Source organism: Miniopterus natalensis, chromosome 4 (genome assembly GCF_054644295.1).
Source record: "Miniopterus natalensis isolate mMinNat1 chromosome 4, mMinNat1.hap1, whole genome shotgun sequence".
Classification (NCBI taxonomy): Eukaryota; Metazoa; Chordata; class Mammalia; order Chiroptera; family Miniopteridae; genus Miniopterus; species Miniopterus natalensis.
The window spans coordinates 81,485,562-81,507,155 of record NC_142084.1 but is presented as its reverse complement, the minus strand read 5'-3'; the positions used below and the strand labels follow the sequence as shown (position 1 = coordinate 81,507,155).

The 21,594-nt window shown below is 42.5% G+C and overlaps 1 protein-coding gene across 1 annotated transcript; it reads left to right on the top strand.

Annotated features, from left to right (window-relative positions):
* Positions 1-779: 779 nt before the first annotated feature.
* NMUR2 (neuromedin U receptor 2) lies at positions 780-13,735 on the top strand. The gene is given in 4 exon segments (XM_016214072.2): positions 780-1,505; positions 7,934-8,018; positions 10,423-10,548; positions 13,440-13,735. Coding segments are annotated over 4 exon segments (1,233 nt in total).
* The last annotated feature ends 7,859 nt before the right edge of the window (positions 13,736-21,594 follow it).

The following is a 21,594-nucleotide window of genomic DNA, read 5'->3' as shown; positions in this document are numbered from 1 at the left end:
AAGTATTTGTTGAACAAAATAGAATGAATGAACTTCCAATTTACAGATAAGAAAATGAGACTGCAAGAGTCTGAGTAACTTCCCCAAAGTCTTACAGGATTTGCCCGATTCTAAACCTCACTGCCCTTTGCTCCGGCCAGGCGCTGCCAAAAGACGGCAGACAGGCGAGCGCTCCTTCAGGCTTTCGGTTCTACTGTGGATGCAATCAAAACCAAAAAGGCACATCGATCCTGCTTTCCCCAGGGAGCCCTGGATTTCCAAAGGAACAAGCTAACTTGAGAAATCTATCGATCTCCCATTTTTGCCATGCTATACAGGTGACAAAAATCAATGGAGATTTAGACTCTTCCGCCCAGGACCCCACCATTTTAATTTGGGTTTCCACCCAGAGTCCCACAACTTTGCAAAATGCCCTGCTCACAGTGTCCACACCTTATTTAAGTGGGTGTCGCCGCCGGTGGCAGCTCCGCTTTGCCAGCTCCCTGCAGTTCAGAGAGATGCTCCCCCCCGCTCCGGGGCCGCCTGCTCCCAGCTCCTGCTCCCGGCTCCCAGCCCCGCCCAGGTCCCGCCCACCGGCCTGCCGCACGCCCATTGATTGGCCCGCGGCCGCGGGGGGGCGTGGCCTCGGCCTCCCGGGGGCTCTTCAAAAGCGCTCCTTGCAGAAGGCTCAGCCCGGGTTCTGGCGCTGGCTCCGCGCCTTCCCGCCCGCCTTCTCTTTCCTTTCTGCCTCCTCTTGGGCCAGAGGCTCACGCCAGAGGAAGCGCAGGTCTTGGATTTTAATGTCAGTGATGGAAAGATATGAGAACGGGTCCTGGGTGCCCCAGCAGGAGCTGGAAGACCCGGTGAAGAGGTACCTGAACAGCACAGAGGACTACCTGACCTTCCTCTGCGGGCCTCGGCGCAGCCACCTGTTCCTGCCGGTCACCGTGGTGTACGCCCTGATCTTTGTGGTGGGGGTCTCCGGCAACCTCCTGGTGTGCCTGGTGATCCTCCGGCACCAGGCCATGAAGACACCCACCAACTACTACCTCTTCAGCCTGGCTGTCTCGGACCTGCTGGTCCTGCTCCTTGGGATGCCCCTGGAAGTCTACGAGATGTGGCGTAACTACCCCTTCCTCTTTGGGCCCGTGGGCTGCTACTTCAAGACCGCCCTCTTCGAGACTGTGTGCTTCGCCTCCATCCTCAGTGTGACCACGGTCAGCGTGGAGCGCTACGTGGCCATCCTGCACCCTTTCCGGGCCAAGCTGGAGTCCACCAGGAGGAGGGCCCTCAGGGTCCTGGCCGTGGTCTGGGTCTTCTCCGTTCTCTTCTCTCTGCCCAACACCAGCCTCCACGGCATCAAGCTCCACTACTTCCCCAATGGCTCTTTGGTCCCGGGCTCTGCCACCTGTGCGGTCATCAAGCCCATGTGGATCTATAATTTCGTCATCCAGGCCACCTCTTTCCTCTTCTATATCCTTCCCATGACGGTCATCAGTGTCCTCTACTACCTCATGGGGCTCAGAGTGAGTATCCCGGCCGGCTGGCTCAGGGCGGCGTCCCTTCTGTTCTCACTGATTCCAAGTTTTCTAAGAAAAACTTAGAAGGGGAGAAATTCAGAATTGGAAGGGAGCATAGAAACAATGAGCTCAGAGGCGAGACTCAGAAGTTAAAGGGCTTGCCTCCGTTGGACAAATAATACCCACAGCTATAAATTATTTCCTTTCATTCGCCTTCATTATTCTTCCCTCTACACTTGTGGTTCCCAAATCCAGGTGTTCCTACAAATCACCTAGAAACCCTACTACGGGCACCAATGTGCAGGCCCTGCTCCTGGGGAAATTCTGGTTCAGTAGGTCTGAGGTGGAGCCTCATCTTAAACAGCACAGCGCTCACCCCTGGAGGGGCCGTCTCACTCCCTGCTGTCTTTTTCCTGCCCAGACCTATGACCTGCATCGAAATTTTCCTCTGCACCAGCTTGGTCTGAGTATAACATAAACCCTCTCCGCCTATTTTATACTCCAAGACAAATACAGGGTGGGACAAGAGGAGGTTTATAGTTGTGAGTACACAAAACACAGTTTATTCTTGTATTATTCTTTATTCATTATTGTATGATTTTCCATTTGAGCAACTGGAAACTGACTTTTGCCCCACTCTGTATACAGTTTTACAGTCAGACACTTCCCTGTGGTTGTTCTCTGGTTGAAATATCAGGTTAAAATGCAAAAATATGGCCTAAGCCAGATCAACTTGGCCTTCTCTTGAGAAGGTAGAGATTTGTGGAGGGGGAGGTAAACAGAGAACATGAAATGGAGTGGACAGTGTGAATAAGAGATGGTTGGGATTCATAGAAAATCATTGCCTAGTTTGCAACATATGTTACAATCAGAGGTTCCTTTCTTGTGCTCATTATGGTAAATTAATTTCTTTCTTTTGTTTCCTTTTTTCTGGATGGAAATTAGTTGAGAAAAACTGGTTTTGATGAGGGTAGAAGTAAGTCTATACCGTTCCTCTCCCAGTATCACAGTTTTATACCCATTTAAGGAGGTGGCTAGTGTGGGAAAGAGTCATGAGGCCACTTAGACTCTCGGGTCTGAAGCTCATGTATCCTATGCCTTTAGGAAAGCCACGCAATTCTCTTCTGGAGTTACTTTTCACACTTGTAACATGAAAAGGTCACATCAGATTATATTTAAGGCTCTGTATAGCTCTAACAGTGTTTCCTTAAAAAAAAAACAAGGGAAACAATCTGTGAGCAGGAGTAATGTGAGTTACAAGTGAAAGAAAAGCAAAGCCAACATCACACTCACATCGTAAGTCTCAGTACAGTTCTGACACCACGTGTGATGTGACAATCAATATATTCTCATATTGTTGGTGAATTCCCACTGGGCCTAAGGTTTCTAAGGCAAGGCTGAAGTGGGAAGAACAAATTCTAAGTACACAGAAGTCTGGACACTGCGTCTAATCAGGCACAGTTGTGCCCGTCTCCCCCTGGCGGCCTGGCCCCTAGATTCCCAGAGACAATTGTCTCCCCAGACTAGCTCACAATCATGTGTTTAGAATGCCCTGTGCGTTCACTTGAGGGGCAGGATTTCTGCATGATTCTAAATACCATGAGAAGTGTCCGCCACACACATCAACACCGCCTCGTCCAACACACCAAACAACCACTTATCTTCGGTCAAATTGGAGGAAATATTTAACTTGGAGCAGAAAACACACACATCCTCCCAACCCCCAACCAATTACTTGGAGTTTCATTTTGTTTCGTTGTCATAAGCGGCAGCTCAGACCACAGCTTAGAAACCGCTCGTGTTTGCTCCGCGGCTGGCATGCAGCCTGCAGCAGCCTGCTCTCAGGAAGGGTGAGGTGCTGCCCAGTGGACGCAAGGAAGGAACTGCCGGCTTAGAAAGTCACTCCTAGAGGAACTGAAAGGTTTCTAGACTGGAGTCAGGAGATGGGTCCTAGTGTAGCCTCAAGGCCTTTGCACATGCTGTTTTTGCCTGAAATGTTGCTACCATCTTCCACTACAATCCCTTTTGCCCCTCACTTATCCTTTAAATCCTACTTCATTCACACTTCCTCAGGGAAGCTCTCCCTGATTCCCTAGCTACCCCTGGTCCTTGTGTAGGTGCTCATGGTTCCTGGTGATTTCTCTTCCTTGGATTTATCCCAATTGAAAATTCTCTACTTAGGGATGCCTTGATATCTTTCTCTCCAATTAGACTGTGAGATGAATGAATGAGTGAATGAATGAATGAATGAATGAATGAATGAATGAATGAATGAAATTATTCCCCTCACTGCTGGACTTCAGCTTCTCTACGTTTAAAACAAGAGACTTGGAAATATTATCTCAAAGGGCCTTTTTGATCTAAGAGATTTTTAAAGAGACTTAAGCAACTCTGAGGATTATTGTTATTGATTCCCTTGGCAAATCTAAAGTTATGGACTTTAGATAAAGCCCCAGGTAGGCTCTGGGACCCACTGCCTTCAGAAGGCAGAAAACCAACGACTGATGAAATCCCAGGACCCGGGAAGAAGGAAGAGAGCCACATGCGTGCTCAGAGCTGAGCAGTGGGTGCAGCTTCCTTCCAGGACACCGGTCTCCGCCGAGCTGCTCTCCAAGCTTGAAACATGAGGGAGATGGAAAACAGGCAACGCCAGGGCAAGTTCCTCCCACCTGGAGGAAGGTTTGCCAAAGCTCTCACCAACTCCTTGTATCTCCTGCATACAGTGTTAAAGCTTCAGCTGAAGAGCATATATTATGAATTGTACCGGAATTCAGCCCTGGCAAACAGAGTTGGACTGACTTTTTTTAAAATAAAGAATTTTTGTTCGGATTGTAGAGATATTTACACAAAAGCTATGATTATAACTTGATATTCTGAAGCTTCGTCTCTACAAACTATTTAAATGAACAGCTGGTGGAATGATTGCAATCTTATAAACAAATGATCAGGATAATATATCAGCCTGAATGATAACCCTCCCCCGGGGCCCTCCCCTTCACCTTCTATCTTACACAGCTAAAGGGAGTGGGCAGGAAGGCTCCTGAACTTCTTATACAGTAGCCGCAATGTTTCACTCCTCTTTTTGTAACTTGACTTTTAAAATAAACATTTGGGGGTGGATGGGAATAACTAATGGTTGAATATCTACTGTGCCAAACATCTGAAGGGATATAAAATTATCCAGAAACAAAGCAGCATTTAATATTGGCTAGACAGCCCTAGCTGGTTTGGCTCAGTGGTTAGAGCATTGGCACACAAGCTGAAGGGTTCTGGGTTCGATTTTGGCCAAGGGCATGTACTTTGGTTGCAGGCTCGATCCCCAGCCCCAGCCCTGGCCCTGGTCAGAGTGTGTGTGGGAGGCAACCAGTCAGTGTATTTCTCTCACATGGATGTTTCTCTCTCTTCCACTCTCTCTGAAAGGCAATGGAAAAAATATCCTCAGGTGAGGATTAAAAATTATATATATAATTTTTATATAATATAAAATATAATATATATAATTTATATATTATATATAATTTTTATATATAATTTTTATGTATTTTTATATATTTATATATAGTTTTAATATATATAGCCAATATCTATATATTGGCTAGACAAATTGTTTGGATTCAATTCTACTATGTCAACCCCTTCAAATTCTGTTTAAACAATGTATAACTGCATAAGCATTCAGTTTTTCACTCTTCCTCTAAGTGGCTAGTTGTATCACTATAAGCTAAGGAAGCTGAGAAATAAACAACAATGAACACCTTCATGACTTTCTTCTCAATGCAAACAACATTGTATAGGAAGCCTGTGCACAGGGGAACTGTTTGCTTTGTGTTTGATTTAAGGAAATTGTTCCCTGCTGTAGAGAAATTCCCAGTGAGAACTGTTACACCCAGCCAAAGATGTGAGTAATAGATCTCAATATTCTTTCATTGTTCTTAATTATGGACTGAAATTAAATAATGGAATAACTATCTCGTAATCATGACAGCTTTTCTCAATAATGTGAAAAAGTTAGAAACTTTAGTAGATTTAACTGAAGGTGGATGAGTTAGACTTGAAGTTTGGTGCACTGCTCCTACCTTAAATGCCACCGTTTTCCCTCTCAGTGCATCTGGCTGCTCCTCTGTATCTGCACAAGCCCTGCTTGTGGGTGAGTGGTGCCGTGAGAAGGAGAATTTCTAGAAGGGATTCAGAAATCTGCATGAGTAAGCCCACAGATATAAATAACTCATTAAAACTCAGTTTTTATTATGCCTTTTGAGTAGACTAAGAACAGTAATAGAACTCATTGGGTATCAGGTGCCAGGCAATGAGATGAGTACTCTCCCTGCATTTTTTTGCTTTGTTATTGTATTAATAACATCTTATCACCTTCCGTTTCCTCCCATCTATTCCTAATAACTGCACAATATTTTCCCTTCTTTCTTTTTAAGTTCTAGGTGATTCTGAAGGGTCAAATCTCACAGGAACTTTAATCTCTCACTTTGTGAAGACACAGGCATATGCAGGGAGCACCAATACACTCAAGAGACAGGTGGCCAGGTCTGTGAATCACCCACGTGCATGCCTGAGGGTCGACGTGGTGCTGAGAGCTAGCTGACTTCTAGGAGCTTCCATGTTTGCTAGGGAGACAGGATATTGATTTGTCAAACTTTGGAGGCCACTTTTAATGACCTCGCTTCCAAGTTTTATTTAATTTAATTCCTTAAAATGTTCTGTAAAAATGCTATCCAGCCCAGGAAGCTCACTGATTGTTCCACTGTTACATATAACCATGCCAGTTTCTTCATTAGCTTGAATTGGAATAAATCTTCTTAAAACTCATTAAATTGATCCTAATTTACCTTAAAACTATATAAAATAAGTTGGCCTCGATCTGCTCATCAGGACTTTCTACCCCAACTCAATCTGGCAAAATCTGAAGGGGAGTATACACCTGAAAAGTCCAGAGGTAGAGCTGATTCTTGGTGAAGATTATTCCAGTAAAACACAGTGTCATCAGGACCTAGCTTTACTTCTGTTTCTTTGCTTTTCTTTCTATGATGTTTGTTTCAGCCTCAAGATCTACACAGCGGCTCATTGGTGGCTCCAAGCACTTTCTTCATGGCGGGAAAAATAGAGCTGCTGTGATTCCAGACCTCACACGCAAGGAACAAGAAAGGCTCCCTCTGGCAGCCCCAGTGAAAGAGAAATGAAGTTTCCATCCTTAGAAGCACAAGCAAATACATGAAATCTCATCCGTCCCAATTATCCAATCACTGTGACGGAAGGAGAGTAGCTAAGTTACTTAGGGACTAACCCTAGAGCTGGAAATGGGATTATGTCCATCCAAATTAATGGCTAAGAATGGGGAAGGAAGAAATTCCCTAAGGAAAAATTGGGGTACTACTGGTGAGAAAAGGGGAATAAATTTTAAAGAACCAACTGGCCAACATAAACTATACTGTTTTCTAGATACATGATAGTAATCATGACTCCTTAAAGCTTCCTTTATCTGGCTGATTATCCCAACAAACTAATAATATATAAATTAAAGAGAAAAAAAATTAATGATGTAGCTCTTCAGTGCTGTGGGAGTTCAGAGGAAGAAAAGAACAGGGCTACACTGGCCACCAAAGTCTTCCAGGAGTGGATGGGACCTGAGCCAAGCAGGAAAGGTGCATCCACAGGCAGTATTAACCTTTGAAATTTTCAGATGCTACTTAAAGAATCACCGCACCTTCCAACCAGACGAGCAGTTGTAACTTCTCAACTCAGAAACATATGCACTCTTCTTAGTAACATCAGGAAAGTAGGATTTCCCAGGTTGTGCTTCTCAAGATGGTACTAGGCATTCCACTGAAAGGGGTCTGGGGAAGGTACTGCTTAGTCAGAGGAGCACTGAGGCTGGGGTGAGAGATGCAGGGCGGCCATGGGGGAAAGGCAATGCCCTATTTCCTGTGAAGATTCATAGTGTCCATTAGCATGTTAAAGGCTCTGAGAAGACCCACAATGAAGACTATAGACTTCATAAAGCAGAAATAATAACTGTTTTGGTTTTCTACTGCCTATCTACCACATAAGAGAGGGATTACATTCTAATAGATGTCTAGTAATTATTGAATGAATGAATGAATGAATGAAAAGACTAACATTTTTTACTTCACAATTTCACATTTTTCATGAACTACCTATTAACATACTATATATAACATGGATTCTACAGAATAGCAGATGATAAATGGCCACAACCATCTGTCCAGTTGAGCTAGATGATCACCTGGATCCAACTCCACCTCCAACTTATTGTTAAACTTTTTCACAAATTCTTACATTTATTTTGCAAGTCCCAGTTTTTGGTCTGCAAAATGAGTGTTAGAGCTACACTTCTCAGATCTCACTAGAAGGAAAAAAAAAAATGTGTTCTTTCTTAACATCTCTTTCCACTTTCCTTGCAGCTAAAGAAAGACCAGACCCTTGAGGCAGAGAAAATAACGGCAAATATACAAAGACCCTCCAGAAAAGCAGTCACCAAAATGCTATGTAAGTCTTCCATGTTGGTTTTGCTTGTGTTTATAAAAGCAAAAGAGTTGCATTTGGTGCTGAGAAAGTGCTCTGAGATCAGGATCAAAATTCTCCTAAAACATTGCATCATGGTCTGGTCTTCCATGGCTTACTCAAGTTTCTAGGACCTGCTTGATTTCTGTTTCTGTTTTTAACACTCAAAACAACACACTAAATTGCATTCACTGTAATACACTGTGTGGTGTTTGGCAAATCACATCCACTCCCTGAACTTTTGAGCATATCTTTCCCCCTCTAAAATAATCAGGTGCTTTTTAACTTATTTTATAATTGATTTACTTAAAAATATAATGAAATCTGTGAATGGCTCACTCAAAAAATATACAAATGCACGTACACAAAATGTTTGACAACTCATTTCAGGGTATCATGAACCTCCGGATACCCATTCTTGGACTCCATGAAGTCTTTTAACTTCAGATTAAGAACAGCTGTCAAGACTACCTCTATGTAGTCACTCCACCTATGACATTGCATGATTTTATATAAAACAGTACCCCCTTTTGTACAGATGTTTAAAAAACATATATCCAGCCTGGCCGGGCGTCGCTCAGCGGTTGAGCGTTGACCTAGGGTCCAGGCGATTGGGGTTCGATTCCTGGTCAGGGCACATGCCTGGGCTGGGGGCTTGATCAATGACTCTCTCATCATTGATGTTTCTATCTCTCTCTCTCCCTCTCCTTTCCTCTCTCTGAAATCAATAAAGATATATTTTAAAAATAATAATAAAATAAAATAAAAATAAATAAATAACATATATCCAGGCACTGGTCCGAACTCTCCCAAAACAACATGATAAAAAATATTTGACTCAGTGCTACCCTATAGGAGACAGTGATGGGAAAAGGAGGTTTATGATACACATTCCAAGTCAAAACCTAAGGTTTGGAAGAAACAATCCCTCCAGGCTAATCTGTATATGAAACACTCCCCATAACCATGTAGCATTTATGAACAAAAAAACCTGAGCAAGTCACCAAAGTTTGTCATTTTGACTCTGACAGTCACCTTCTTGGAAATGTTTTGGCCTCTGTTGGTTTTTGACCTTCCCTGATAAGAAATCTCATGTCTTCATTATCTCTCCCCTTTCTCTTTGATCGTAATCTACTCTCACAAAAAGACTTGAAACACATTCGCATTCAAGTCACAATGATAAAATATACTGTAAAGCATTTGCCTTTGGTGGGAAGGGTTTGTTTTTAAAAGCAATTAAATTTTTAATTAAAGGGAACTGTAGGCAGTAGTGAGCAGATTGGGGACTTTTTCTTGAAGGGGTAAGCTCAGAAGAAGCTTCCAGATATTCCTAAAACCACACAGGCAAATGACTCACTCTGAATATGTTTAATGCCAACAGGAAATATATGTACTATTGACTATGGAAACCTCAAATGTGCTCACAAGTACAGGGAACTGTAAAATTAGCACCCATATACCCACTACCTGGCCTCAAACAATATTAACATAGCTAATCTTGTTTCATCTATATGCCTGTCTCTCCCCTCACTCCCACAAGATTATCTTGAGGCAAATCTCAAGCATTGTGTTTTCAGAAAGAAAAGTATTTCATAACTTCAGAAGAGAAAACAATACATATTTATATTTGTCGTGATTAAATGCCCCAAAGAGTAACTACAATAGCACCAACTGCTGTCTTGGGAGCTGAAGATAAGAAACTAGAAGGTGCAACTTCCTGTGAATCCATAATTATTTCAAAACAAAAAGTAAAAGCAAATAAAAATAAACTGGAAGAAATTCTCTACTCTAGAAACATCTACTATAATAGACACATCCCCTATCCCAAACAAAAGATGCTTGTAAAGCAATATTATACTTACAGTTGTTTTCTTGCTTTCTCTCCTCCCCACCCCTTACAGAATTTTAAATGATTGAATTCAGAGCATCTTTTATTTCTTTCCAGAGTAACAAGATAAATTCATACTGCATTGAATAGTTTGCATTTAATCTATGACTTTAAAGAACACCCATTGCTTGAACCCAACCATTTTCTTTATATAACCAATTTATGTGGTTCCAACAGCCTTCTTGCAACGTAATTTATTTTCTACAATAGAATGTCCTCAGAATTAATTCAATACTATTTTAAATGTTCTAAAGGAGACTTACATTATACAAGAAATCTTATATAGAAGATTGTCTGAAAAACCGATCCTAAATCTTACACAATTCATTCTTATGTTTAAATATTTTATGCAGAAGCTCTTCACGATCGAGTTAGTTGGTAATAACCATAACTTAACAAAGACGGAGGGGGAAACGCTAGAAAGAACGAATGAACTCAGGGGGCGTGTGCCGCCGGTCCTTGCTTTGACTGCCTTCTGCTCTCCCCTCCATCCCCTTTCAGTTGTCCTGGTCTTAGTGTTTGCTGTCTGTTGGACCCCATTCCACATCGACCGGCTCTTCTTCAGCTTTGTGGAGGAGTGGACCGAGTCCCTGGCTGCTGTGTTCAATCTCTTCCACGTGGTGTCAGGTAAGGCCGGAGCCCCTTCGGTTGCACCGCCAGGGGCTGGGCAACTGCGGCTTCTGCCTCTTGCCTAGAGCAGTGGGTTCTGTCTGGCCACACCGATTTACCGTGGGGACCTGCCACCGTCCGACGAAGACACTTGGCTTTTATTTTATTTAAATATAGATTAGGTATGTTACTGGTCCAAAAGAAATATACCAGATCGCTACTTTAAATATGACTTTATGGAAGACCTCGATGCTAAGCATGATGGTTTCAGCAGGAAAATGGTCGAAGGAGTGAGTCCTTTGGTTTCCTTTCCAACAGCCCCATGATTGAATTGGTTCTTAAACATCCGCGTCCCGGGAATGTTGTGTTGTTTTCAGCAAGTGTTAGACCCTCATGAAAGCCAACCAAAGGGTATTGTTCATGGGCATCAAGGTCTGCAGTTAGGCTACTTTAATGCTGCTTGATGAAGATACCGCAGAATATGGAGGAAACGGGTGGAAAGGCCACTAAGTCAGAGGACCTGGATTTGCACCTCACTTCCACCAGTAATATTCTTAAGTATGTGGCTTCCTTTATGTCAAAGTTTCCTCAGCTATAAAATGGCCATAATGCCTGCTCTCTACAAACCATGGGCTAATGGTAAGAAGCAAAAAAGTATTAGCGACTAAGGAGCTTTTAAACTGCAAAATGCTACGTCTCTTTCTATAATCATCACAACAAGGTTGTTAAGTACATATTACATCAGCATTTTACTGTTGAAATGATTCCACAAGAAAGAAATGGCTTACCCAAAGGCATACCTCTGACAAATAGTAAAAGCAGGGTTGGGGTCAAATCATCCAATGTGAAGTTCAGAGTTCTTGCACCTAAAATGAAGTAGAGAATGGCCACGTAGGTCCCTCTTTCTCAGTCATTGTGTCTGTTAGCCTTAGGTGGAGCCCACTTCTGTCCTTGTGCTTCTGCTAGTCACCAGCTGGTTCAGAGAGGAAAGATAAGGCCAATTGGTGCAAATTAAGCTCCAGATGTGCACAGAGCAAAAACGACAGCTTCATACGTACATAGAATATCATGTACATTGTTTATTTTCTACGCCCTCTTTTTGGACTCATCAGGCCTTGTGCACAGCTTATACTTGGACATCAGAACTTCCTGCCATGTTAAACTATTTATTATTCTAGGCAGCATCTCAAAATTATTTACAGCTCTTATCTTCATGGTTAATCTGAGAAAAATGGGAGTGTTTGAATAAATTGGAAAATACTACACGATCACAAGAGACTTGATTAGTTGGCTATACCTCTCCAAACAGATCAAGACAACCTTTTAAGAACTTCCAAATTATGGCCTTTATAACATTTGCTGTTAAGATATCTCCCCCACCACCACCACCACAATACCAACCAAGTGAAACCTTAAATGGGGGCTACAGAAAATGCCCCCAACCTGCCTTTTGATGAACATCTTGTAATATTCCAGTCACTAACATATGCTTGCCACCCCAGCTGCTGAGAGCAGCTCTGCACACTCTGCATGTTCCTGCACAATGTAACCCTTCCTGCCCCTCACATGCCTGCATGCTATGCCTCTACCTTCGGTGCTCTCTCCTCTCTTCCCCAACTATCTCCTACCCGTTTCAGGGTCTGACTGGAATCCAATCACCCCATTAAATCTTTCATGACCATTATATTCCTTGGATCTATGCCATTATGTGAATTTCCATAACATGACTGTCGGTATCACATATTTTGCTCCTAACAGATTTATTTGGCATCGTCCTATTATTAATTATGGATGGTAGGCTGAGACCTTGCTTCTGTAATACTATTCCAAGTCCTTGGGTAAAACAAAGTCTAAATCCATTACCTTCTAATGTACCCCAAAGTCCCTGGCACATAATAAGAGTTCAATCAATATTTATTTATGGAATGAATTAACAGTCCGTAGAAATGTTTTTCTTCTATAGTCCTTTCTCCCCAATTCTGTGCAGTGGGCACATGGGCCTCTCGATGTCCTGAGCTAAGTAAATGAGGACAGTGGTGAACATGTTGGTGACAGTACCTATCACCTGCTTTATGTCCCCAGCCCCTTTGTGATGAGCATCTCAACTGTATTCTCACAATCATCCCGGGAGGTGCGTTAGGCTTGTACTATTGCTCTCATTTTACAGGGGGAAAAACTGACGTGCCAATTCTGTGTACGGCCACAGAATAGGCACGGGCCAAGGTCAATACCCAAGTCGTCTGATTCTCAACCTTAGGCTCCCCTGGGGCCTTGGGGAAGTAAAATGGGGTATGGGAACAAACGACGGGCATACACCAGACAGGAAAGTGGCAGCGGGCCAACACCCGGCGGGGAAGATGAATGGCAAAATACAGTTATTTACTAAGGCTGGAAATTAGGTGGAAAGAACCGTCGACGGGAGAAGCTAAATAAGAAGGGGCATTGGCAAATACTTCTTTGAAGAGGCATTAAGCATGTAAGGAATCTCGGTGGGGACGACGCCTTGACTGATTTACCCTCCTGCCATTGCTCGCAAGTTTCAAATTATAGATTTAAGCACAACCCCGGCGAGACAAAAACCTCTCTCTTCTTCTGATAGTTAAGCATCTCTCGTTAATGCGGGGGGAACATGTTCTTTAATTAAACAAGCGGGGATCAAAGGAAGTTGCGGAACATTTCAGAGAGATCCCTTGCCAGCCTGAATCTGCCCAGGCTCCTTAATCTTTCTGTGTTTGATTCCTATGTACACAGTTGGCAGAGCATTTTGTATTCTCAATTAGAGCCTTGTATATATTATCACTTCCAAGAGAGGCGATCGCGGGGATCTGGGCTCTGTTAAACATTTACGCTCCTGCCAGCATGCCTCCCGCTCAGCTTCCCCTCGCGTCTCTTTAACCCCTGCCTCGCAGGTGTCTTCTTCTACCTGAGCTCGGCCGTGAACCCCATCATCTACAACCTGCTCTCTCACCGCTTCCGATCAGCCTTCCGCAGTGTGATCGCTCCTGCCTGCAAACAGTGGCACCCCCAGCACCACCCGAAAGGGCCGCCCGCCCAGCGGCACGTCTTCGTGACAGAATGTCACCTTATGGAGCTGACCGAAGAGGCGGGTCCCCACTTCCCTTGTCAGTTGTCCATCAGCAGCTCTCACCTCCACACAGCGCTCTCTATGGGGCAGACACCATGAAAGGAATTCTCAGGGAGGTGACATTCCTCTCTGCCTCCACGCTCTAAAGAGGGACAGGCCATAGCTTATGCCTCCTTATGTGATATTAGGGAGGGAAAACGGCTCTTAGAGCTCCATTTCGGGTGTGTCTTTTTTAAATGTGGAAATTGCTCCTTAAATTTGGATCTAAAACCCACAACCTCCTGATGTTTAGCTGTCTTTCCACTGCCTAACAGCCTGGAGCCCCTTCACTAGTTTATAAAGAGAACACGACTAGAGAAGCAGGGCAGCTAACTTTGAGTGTTTTCCACTCTTGCAAATGGTTTGTCCTGAGTCATCCGCACTGAGTCAGGCTGTCACTCTGACTAACGGTCCCTGTCAGCCACAAAAGGGAGACATGTGGGTATGGTTTTCCTTCACATGTTTTGAAGGGTCCATGCCAGAGTTCCTCCCCAGCAAACTATGTACCCCACTGCCATTAGGATGTGATTCCTTAGAGCCCTGAAGACTTCTACTTGAAGAGTCCTCCGGATAACACGGGAATGCTCCTTACACCTATGATTCACACCATCCCTGTGCCCAAGTCACACTCGGTGGGTCCTCACCAGGAATGAGATCGGGTACAAGCTCTACCCAGAGAAGGATGGGATGAGGGAGAAGGCTGTGGTGGAAGGTCACGAGAGACATAAACTATACAAGTGCAAACTTAGTTGTTTTCATAATTTGGTCCAGACTTGGATTTCTAAAACCTAACTTCATAAGTAGATAGAAGTGTGGTCTACTACTATCTTGTTAAGTCAAGTCAAGAGGTAACTGCTGGTCTCAAACCCATGACTTTCAGCTTCTCAACCCTGCATTACCTATATAACACTCTCCACGTGTATAATATGGGAAAGTCTACTTTCCCGACTCACCTTCCATTATGTCATCTCAAGTAGCATCTACTATTGAAACTGTATAACTTGTTCTCATGAAAATACGTGCCAGTTTTCCCAGAGGCACAGATCTGCTTCTAGAATGTCCTCCTTGTCTCCAGTCTCCAGCTGTTGCTATCCTACCCATTCTTCAACGTCTATCTCAGTGTGGTGCCTCCTCCATGAAGTCTTGCTTGGTTTATTTGAATAGATGTGGTAACTGAATTCTCTGTCGGTTTATGTCTCTTAAGCTTTTTCTTCACTCTGCTTTGTATTTCTATGGTTTATATTCTTGCTTTGCCAGAATGTAAATTTTTCAAAGGTATGAGGTATCTTGTGTTCATTTTTGCTGTTGCTGGAACCCTGGCAATATAGTTATTGCAATGGTAGATGTTCGGTAAATACTTGGAAAGTGAGTTGGCTTCACATTCCAAGGTACTGAGCCAAACTACAGCTCCAAAGAGAACCGTGTTAAGAATAAGGAGATCCTGTTTTTTTGTTTTGTTTTGTTTTAAATATATCTTTATTGATTGCAGAGAGAGGAAAGGAGAGGGAGAGAGAGATAGAGAAACATCAATGATGAGAGAGTCATTAATCGAGCCCGCAACCCGGGCCTGTGCCCTGACCGGGAATCGAACCCCGATCACCTGGATCCTAGGTCGACGCTCAACCGCTGAGCCAGCCCGGCCGGGCAGGAGATCCTGTTCTGACAGGGATACCCGACCTTCATCAGCCCTCTCCTGACGCTGAGACTTGCAAGTTCCAGCTTTTAGCCTCTGAGTTTTCCCTAAACTGAATGAGCCATCCTATTGAAAAATGGGGGTCTTGGTCTCTGATGTCACCCTTTCCTAACTGAACAGGCATCTCCAAAGTGATTCAATATTTTTTTCTTTTAATCTCTTCACTAATTACAAGCCAACTTTAATGAACCAGAATTCTCCAGTGATGATTTATTTCAGTGAGCGGAAGTCTCTGGTCATTTGTGGGTTAAGTCGAAAAGACTGCAGAACAAAAACCTCAGAAAGGAAGAAGTGAGTTTCCTTCTTGCTTTTTAAAGTAGACTCACTCATCATTGATGTTTCTGTCTCTCTCTCTCTCCCTCTCCTTTCCTCTTTCTGAAATCAATAAAGACATATTTTAAAAAATAATAAAAGTTTAAAAATAAAGTAGAGACATTCTTGATGAAGACCTAGAAGGGCCATTATCCTTCCCACCGACTCCCAAAGACCAGGATGAAAAATGCTGCTGTTATAGGTGGATGGATAGAAAAAGAAACAACACTAAAATTAAAGCTAGTAATTTGATTGCTTTAAACTTTGGCCTTTTTTTCTCCTCATTACCTTTTACTCCTAAAAATTTATACACCCCCCGACAAACACACAAACTATCATTGACTCACTCGTTCTTTCATTCAACAGACCTTCTCTTAGTACAGAGTAGGTGATGTGCCCATGCCAGGTTACGAATGTTCTGACTCTGAAAGGTTACATCTAATAAAAGAGGTTGTTTTTGAAAACCATTACAGAATTAATTATTTAAATTAATTGTGAAGTGTGCTACCAAATACAAATACAAGTACTATGAAACTATATAAAAAAGGTGTTTGGCCAAGTCAGGGGGTAATAGATTTAATGAAGCCTAGCATTAAAAAGGGGGAGTCTGGCTGGGTGTGGCTCAGCGACCTAGGATCCAGGAGATTGAGGTTCGATTCCCGGTCAGGGCATATGCCTGGGTTCGAGCTCGATCCCCAGTTGGGGACGTGCAGGAGGCCGCCAATCAATGACTTTCTCATCACTGATGTCTCTATCTCTCTCCCTCTCCTTTTCTCTCTCTAAAATCAATTATATATATATATATATATATATATATATATATATATATATACACACACATAAAGGGGGGGTGAGTGTTAATTAAGGTTTTGTCTATATACGCATAAATACACACACACATCACACACATATATACACAAGGGAAGTTTATATTTCAAGGTGAAAATTGAAATGTCACAAGCCCTAAAGTTAGTTTACATAATAGTTCACACAAAATTAGTAGAACCAAGGGAGAGACTAAAACTAAAGTTTTCAACACTACTCCACAGTTGACCTCGTCATCTCCTCATGAATTCCTTGTGATCTCTGAATTTTAGAATAATGATAGAAGAAGTCAGTCAGATAGTAAACACAACTCATGAAATACTGGTAAATTAACTCTATCTCTAAATTGGCTGCTTACCAAATTAGTTGGTCTAGATAGCAGAAATTCTTAATCTGAGACCTATGAACAAGTGTCAGGAGGTCCAAGAATCCCCTGAAATTGATTTCATAATTATTAGTTTGCAATTTTTTTCTTGGTGACAAGATTTATAGCTTTTATTAGCTTCTCAAAATAGCCTATTACTTAAATTATTATAAGCACTATTGTAAAGTGCCCTGAACGGTCATACATAAGGACACTCTTAATGGCTGCGTTGTAGTTAAATGAAGGCATTGCAGGATAATTAAAAGTATCATTATTCCAACATAAGAATCCAGTATGGATAAGTGTCAGCTGTTCAATGATGTGCTGGTGCCAGCTAGGGCTGGTTTGCAAAACTGTTGCATACATAGGAATTTTGAGAGCCTGTTTTCAAGAGATAGCTTAAAATCAGCCACAGTGGGAATATTTACACCATAGAAACTGGTTGACACCACACATTAGCATATCACTAACTTTAATATGCTATCTATCAATCTGCCACCTTGCTCTAACATGTGTGATTTGTTTGTAGAATAGATGGCCAATAACACTGTTATAATTACAGACCACTTAAAATTGTGGTGAACTCGTTGACAAAAAATAGTCAATGGGCCATATTTTGACCCAGAGGTAAAAGATAAAATACTCTTGAAAGCATGCTAATTATGACATGAAAGCCTCATGAGCATTTTATAATCAAGCTAGAGTGGAAGAATTACCTTTGGATGCTGTCCATTAATATTAGCGCAGGAAATAGCAACAGAGCTACTTTCCATTGCCCCTATGGATCTGTTTTAAATACCTCACAGGATTCATTGTAGAAAGATGCAGTATTTCCACATTCTCTCTACTTGGCTGGAGGCTTCGTTTTTCAAATATGTGGTAATGTGCTATATAAACATTATAAGGAAACTCGAGGTTGTACGGGATTATGCAAGCCAAGCAAAGGCTCAGCCCATCCAAACAATCTACCCCTTTTCTTTTTACATCCCCTTTAAACCATTAAGTCACATTTTAACTCTGCATTAGATATACGTATATGCTATGCTTTGAAAACATTTTCTAGGTAATGTCAATGTTTGAAAGTTTTAACTAACCTACACACGGCCTAGAAATTGCTGCATCTACCTAAATTATACTATTGCCAGTGAAATGTATACATTGTAAAAAAACATATACCATGAATTCAGTAGGCTGGAGTGGTTAGACTGAGCAGGTCTAAAAAATTAAAAAGAAAAGCAATTCATTATTTTCAAAGATATGAAATAAGTTGTATGTTAAAAAGCCTACATCAGTGCATAGATAAGAATGATTTATGAGCAAATAGATATTTTTAAATAGGGCTTAACCAGACTTGGGTAAAGCTTTCTTATTTGAATATTATACCAACAAAAGGAGTATCTTATCATAATTTCATGTTTCCCTTTCTAAATGCTGAAAATTTTAATATTGATCTTAACTTTATTACCAATTCTTTAATAATAGGAACAGAAAAGTTTTACTTCAGAGCATTCATTTGTACTATTAGCTCGCTAAGTTCTCGCAGCTTCACTAAAAAGGAGGTATTGTTCCCCTTGCCCCTTTTCAGTGGACGAAATACGACCTATCCTCACTTTACTCCTAGGAAAATAGACAAGGTCTGGGTGAGACGTACAACAGTATTCACATCTCACTCAGGTTAGCTGGGGTGGCTCCGCTCCACCTCACCCCAGACTGGGGCACTGGCAGGAGACACAGTGGCCACCTGGAGTATGTGCCTCTCATAGTGAGCAGGTCACATGGCCAATCCCAAAGTTAGGGGGCCCGAAGTACAATCCACTCACCATGAAGCCATGGCCCCACCAAGGGTGGTATGTATGATATTACCAGAAGGACCAATGTGTCAGGACTAGGGACATCCATCTAGTAAGTGGTACAGCGAGTTTGAACCCAGAACTATCTGGACTCCAGTGTCTGAGCTCCCTCACTACACTATACTGATTCCACACATGACTCTACTTCACTGACATCCCTGCAAAAGCCTCTCAGTTGAATGTCACCCTCAAATGTGACCTCTTCATTTACTTCCCACTAAACCGTTAATACAGATCAGACAGCAAACAACAGTAGTCAAGAGCATGGACACTAGAGCCAGATGCCTGGGTTCAGATCCTGCCTATAACATGATCAGCTGTGTGACCTTGGGCAGGTTACCTGGTCTCTCTGTGGCCCAGTGTCTCCATCTGTGAAAGAGATATAATGACAGTATCTATATCATGGTGGTTACATGAGGGTTATATAAATTAATATACTATTTCTAAAGCTCTTAGGATCTTGCCTGGCACCTCGGAAGTGCCATAGTAAGTGATTGTAAGAGAATGATAAATAGGAATGCGTGCGTTTTTTTGTTTCATGAAGATGTATTTTTTATGCCATTTCACTTTGTTTAAATTCTTGGAGAATGTTACTTTCCTTGGCAGCATTCAAGTGTAAGACAATTTAAATGAGCTCTCCACCAGGAAACGTGTCAGGCGTTTTCTGTAGTCATTTCTACCAGATAAGCAAGCCGCTCAAGATTCCATCACCAACTGCTGGGTTTTCATGAATTATGGAGGCACGAATATGTATTAAGATTGTTTCTCTGCTACATGAAAGATTAATCAATGTTACGATAGGGCAGACCGCAAAACCGCAGGCACGCAGGCTGCAAGGACGGCCAAGCATTTTAATCGTTTCCAAAGGCCTTTGGCCTGCCTTCCTGCGGGGAACTACACGTCTGCTTTGGGGCTCTCCGAATCAGAAAACAGGGGGCCAAGGAGACAACAGATGGGATCGCTCTCGCCTGGACGCCAAGCTCGAGACGGGTGGCAAGGAGACAAGCCTCGGGGTCCTGAGGCTACACTGCCACGCGTGGAGATGAAAGCTGGCCTGCGCCACCAGCCAGGAACGCCCGCACAGGCACCGAAGCCTGGACGCCCATGTCCAGTCCAGTTAACATGTACAGTTAACCATCACAGGGCTCCGTGTGCTTTCACACAATCCCTTGGGTATCCTGGAAATTTCTCTCCAGGAATTTCATTTTTGTGTGTGTGGAATAAGTGTGATTCATGCTTCGTACGAGTAGTGTCCATTCCCCACCCCACCCACACCCTGACACGGTCACTAGAAACACCTCCTCCCTAGGCCTGGAGTTTCTACCTCCAAAGGTCACTTCTCTTTTAAATTATGAATAATTGTAAGTTACTTACACATGTATATTTATTAATTTAAATATATTTTCCTTAGTGGAAAAAAAACCTCAAGATATTATAGAAAAGAAAATCATTTGTGTACATCCAATTGAGCATGGCTCTGATTAGATTTGCAGTCCTCGATGTCTGGAGACATTTTTTTTTCTAATCCTCGCACGAGGCCCTTCAGTCCGTGGGCTGATACTCCGACCATTGAGCCAAACCAGCAAGGGCTGGAGATATTTTTTTATTATCACAAATAGGGGGCTGCACCTAACATCTAGTGAGTAGAGGCCAGGGATGCTTTTCAACATCCTACAATGGCCAGGACAGCTCTGCCCCCCTCCCCAAAATAAAATAAACAAAGAATTATCAGACCTAAATTGTCAGTAGTGCTCAGGTTGAAAAACTCTCACCTAAAGGAAAGAGAGAATTTGATCGTTTGTTGGGAAACTAGAGGGATCTTAAAGAGTCTAATAAAACTGCCTCTCTGTTGACAAAGAAACCACGATTCGGGACTGGAGTGCCCCGGAAGGACTAGAACCCATGTCTACTGACACCAGTGCAAGACAGGTTCTGGTTAATCCTCCCACAAAACAGAAATCTGACTAACTATTGAACATTGTTGTAGTAATTTTTCAAAAGAAAAATACTTTAAAATCATGTAGCTGTCTCATCTGTACCTGTGTTGTGGAGCCTCTAACATGTACCCCTATGAGGATCCCTATTTCTTGGTACTCAAGTCCTCTGTGGTCCTCTCACTGTGAGTGTGGGATGGACTTTGCTGACCCTCTTCTAACAACTAGAATGTGACAGAGGTGACAGGAGTCACTTTTGAGATTAGATTACAGAAAGACTGGCTTCTCTCCTAGGTATGGTTCCCTGCCCTCTTAGTTTTCCCTGGGAAGTCATACGCCAGGGAGCTTGACAGCAGGTCCTCCCCCAGCCAAGCCCCAAAGTGACTGCAGGACTGAACCCCTCCATTGCTGCCCCCTGAGAGATCCTGAGCCAGGGTACCCAGCTAAGCCGCTCGCAGATCCTTAACGCACAAACACTGTGAGATAATAAAAATGCATTGTTTTATAAGTTTTGTAAGTGATTTGTTGCATTACTATTATTAGAGTAAAAATGTAAAAAACTCTTGAAATTGTTTAAGAGGAAGAGAATAATTCAGAGGTTAGCAAATCTTTAAAACCTAGGAATTTTCAAAACCATTTTAGGGCTATCTTAATGAATGGAATGGAATGGAATTTTGAATTGAAGTTGACATATAATGAGAGCACCATCACAGAATTAACTGAAATGCCATTCAGCCTCTGGGTATATTTGCTAATGAAACAATTTTAATGTATACGTTGTTAATTCCAATGGCATTACAATAAATGAATTTTAAAAGGGGGAAGTGAAATCTGTGTTTACCTATAATTTCTATTGTGTTTATGTATGCACTGGAAGAAACAGTCACTTGCAAAATAAAAATAAAAAAAGCACAACATCTAGTTGGTACTGTTTTCACTCACATCTAATGCATTTGCAGAGG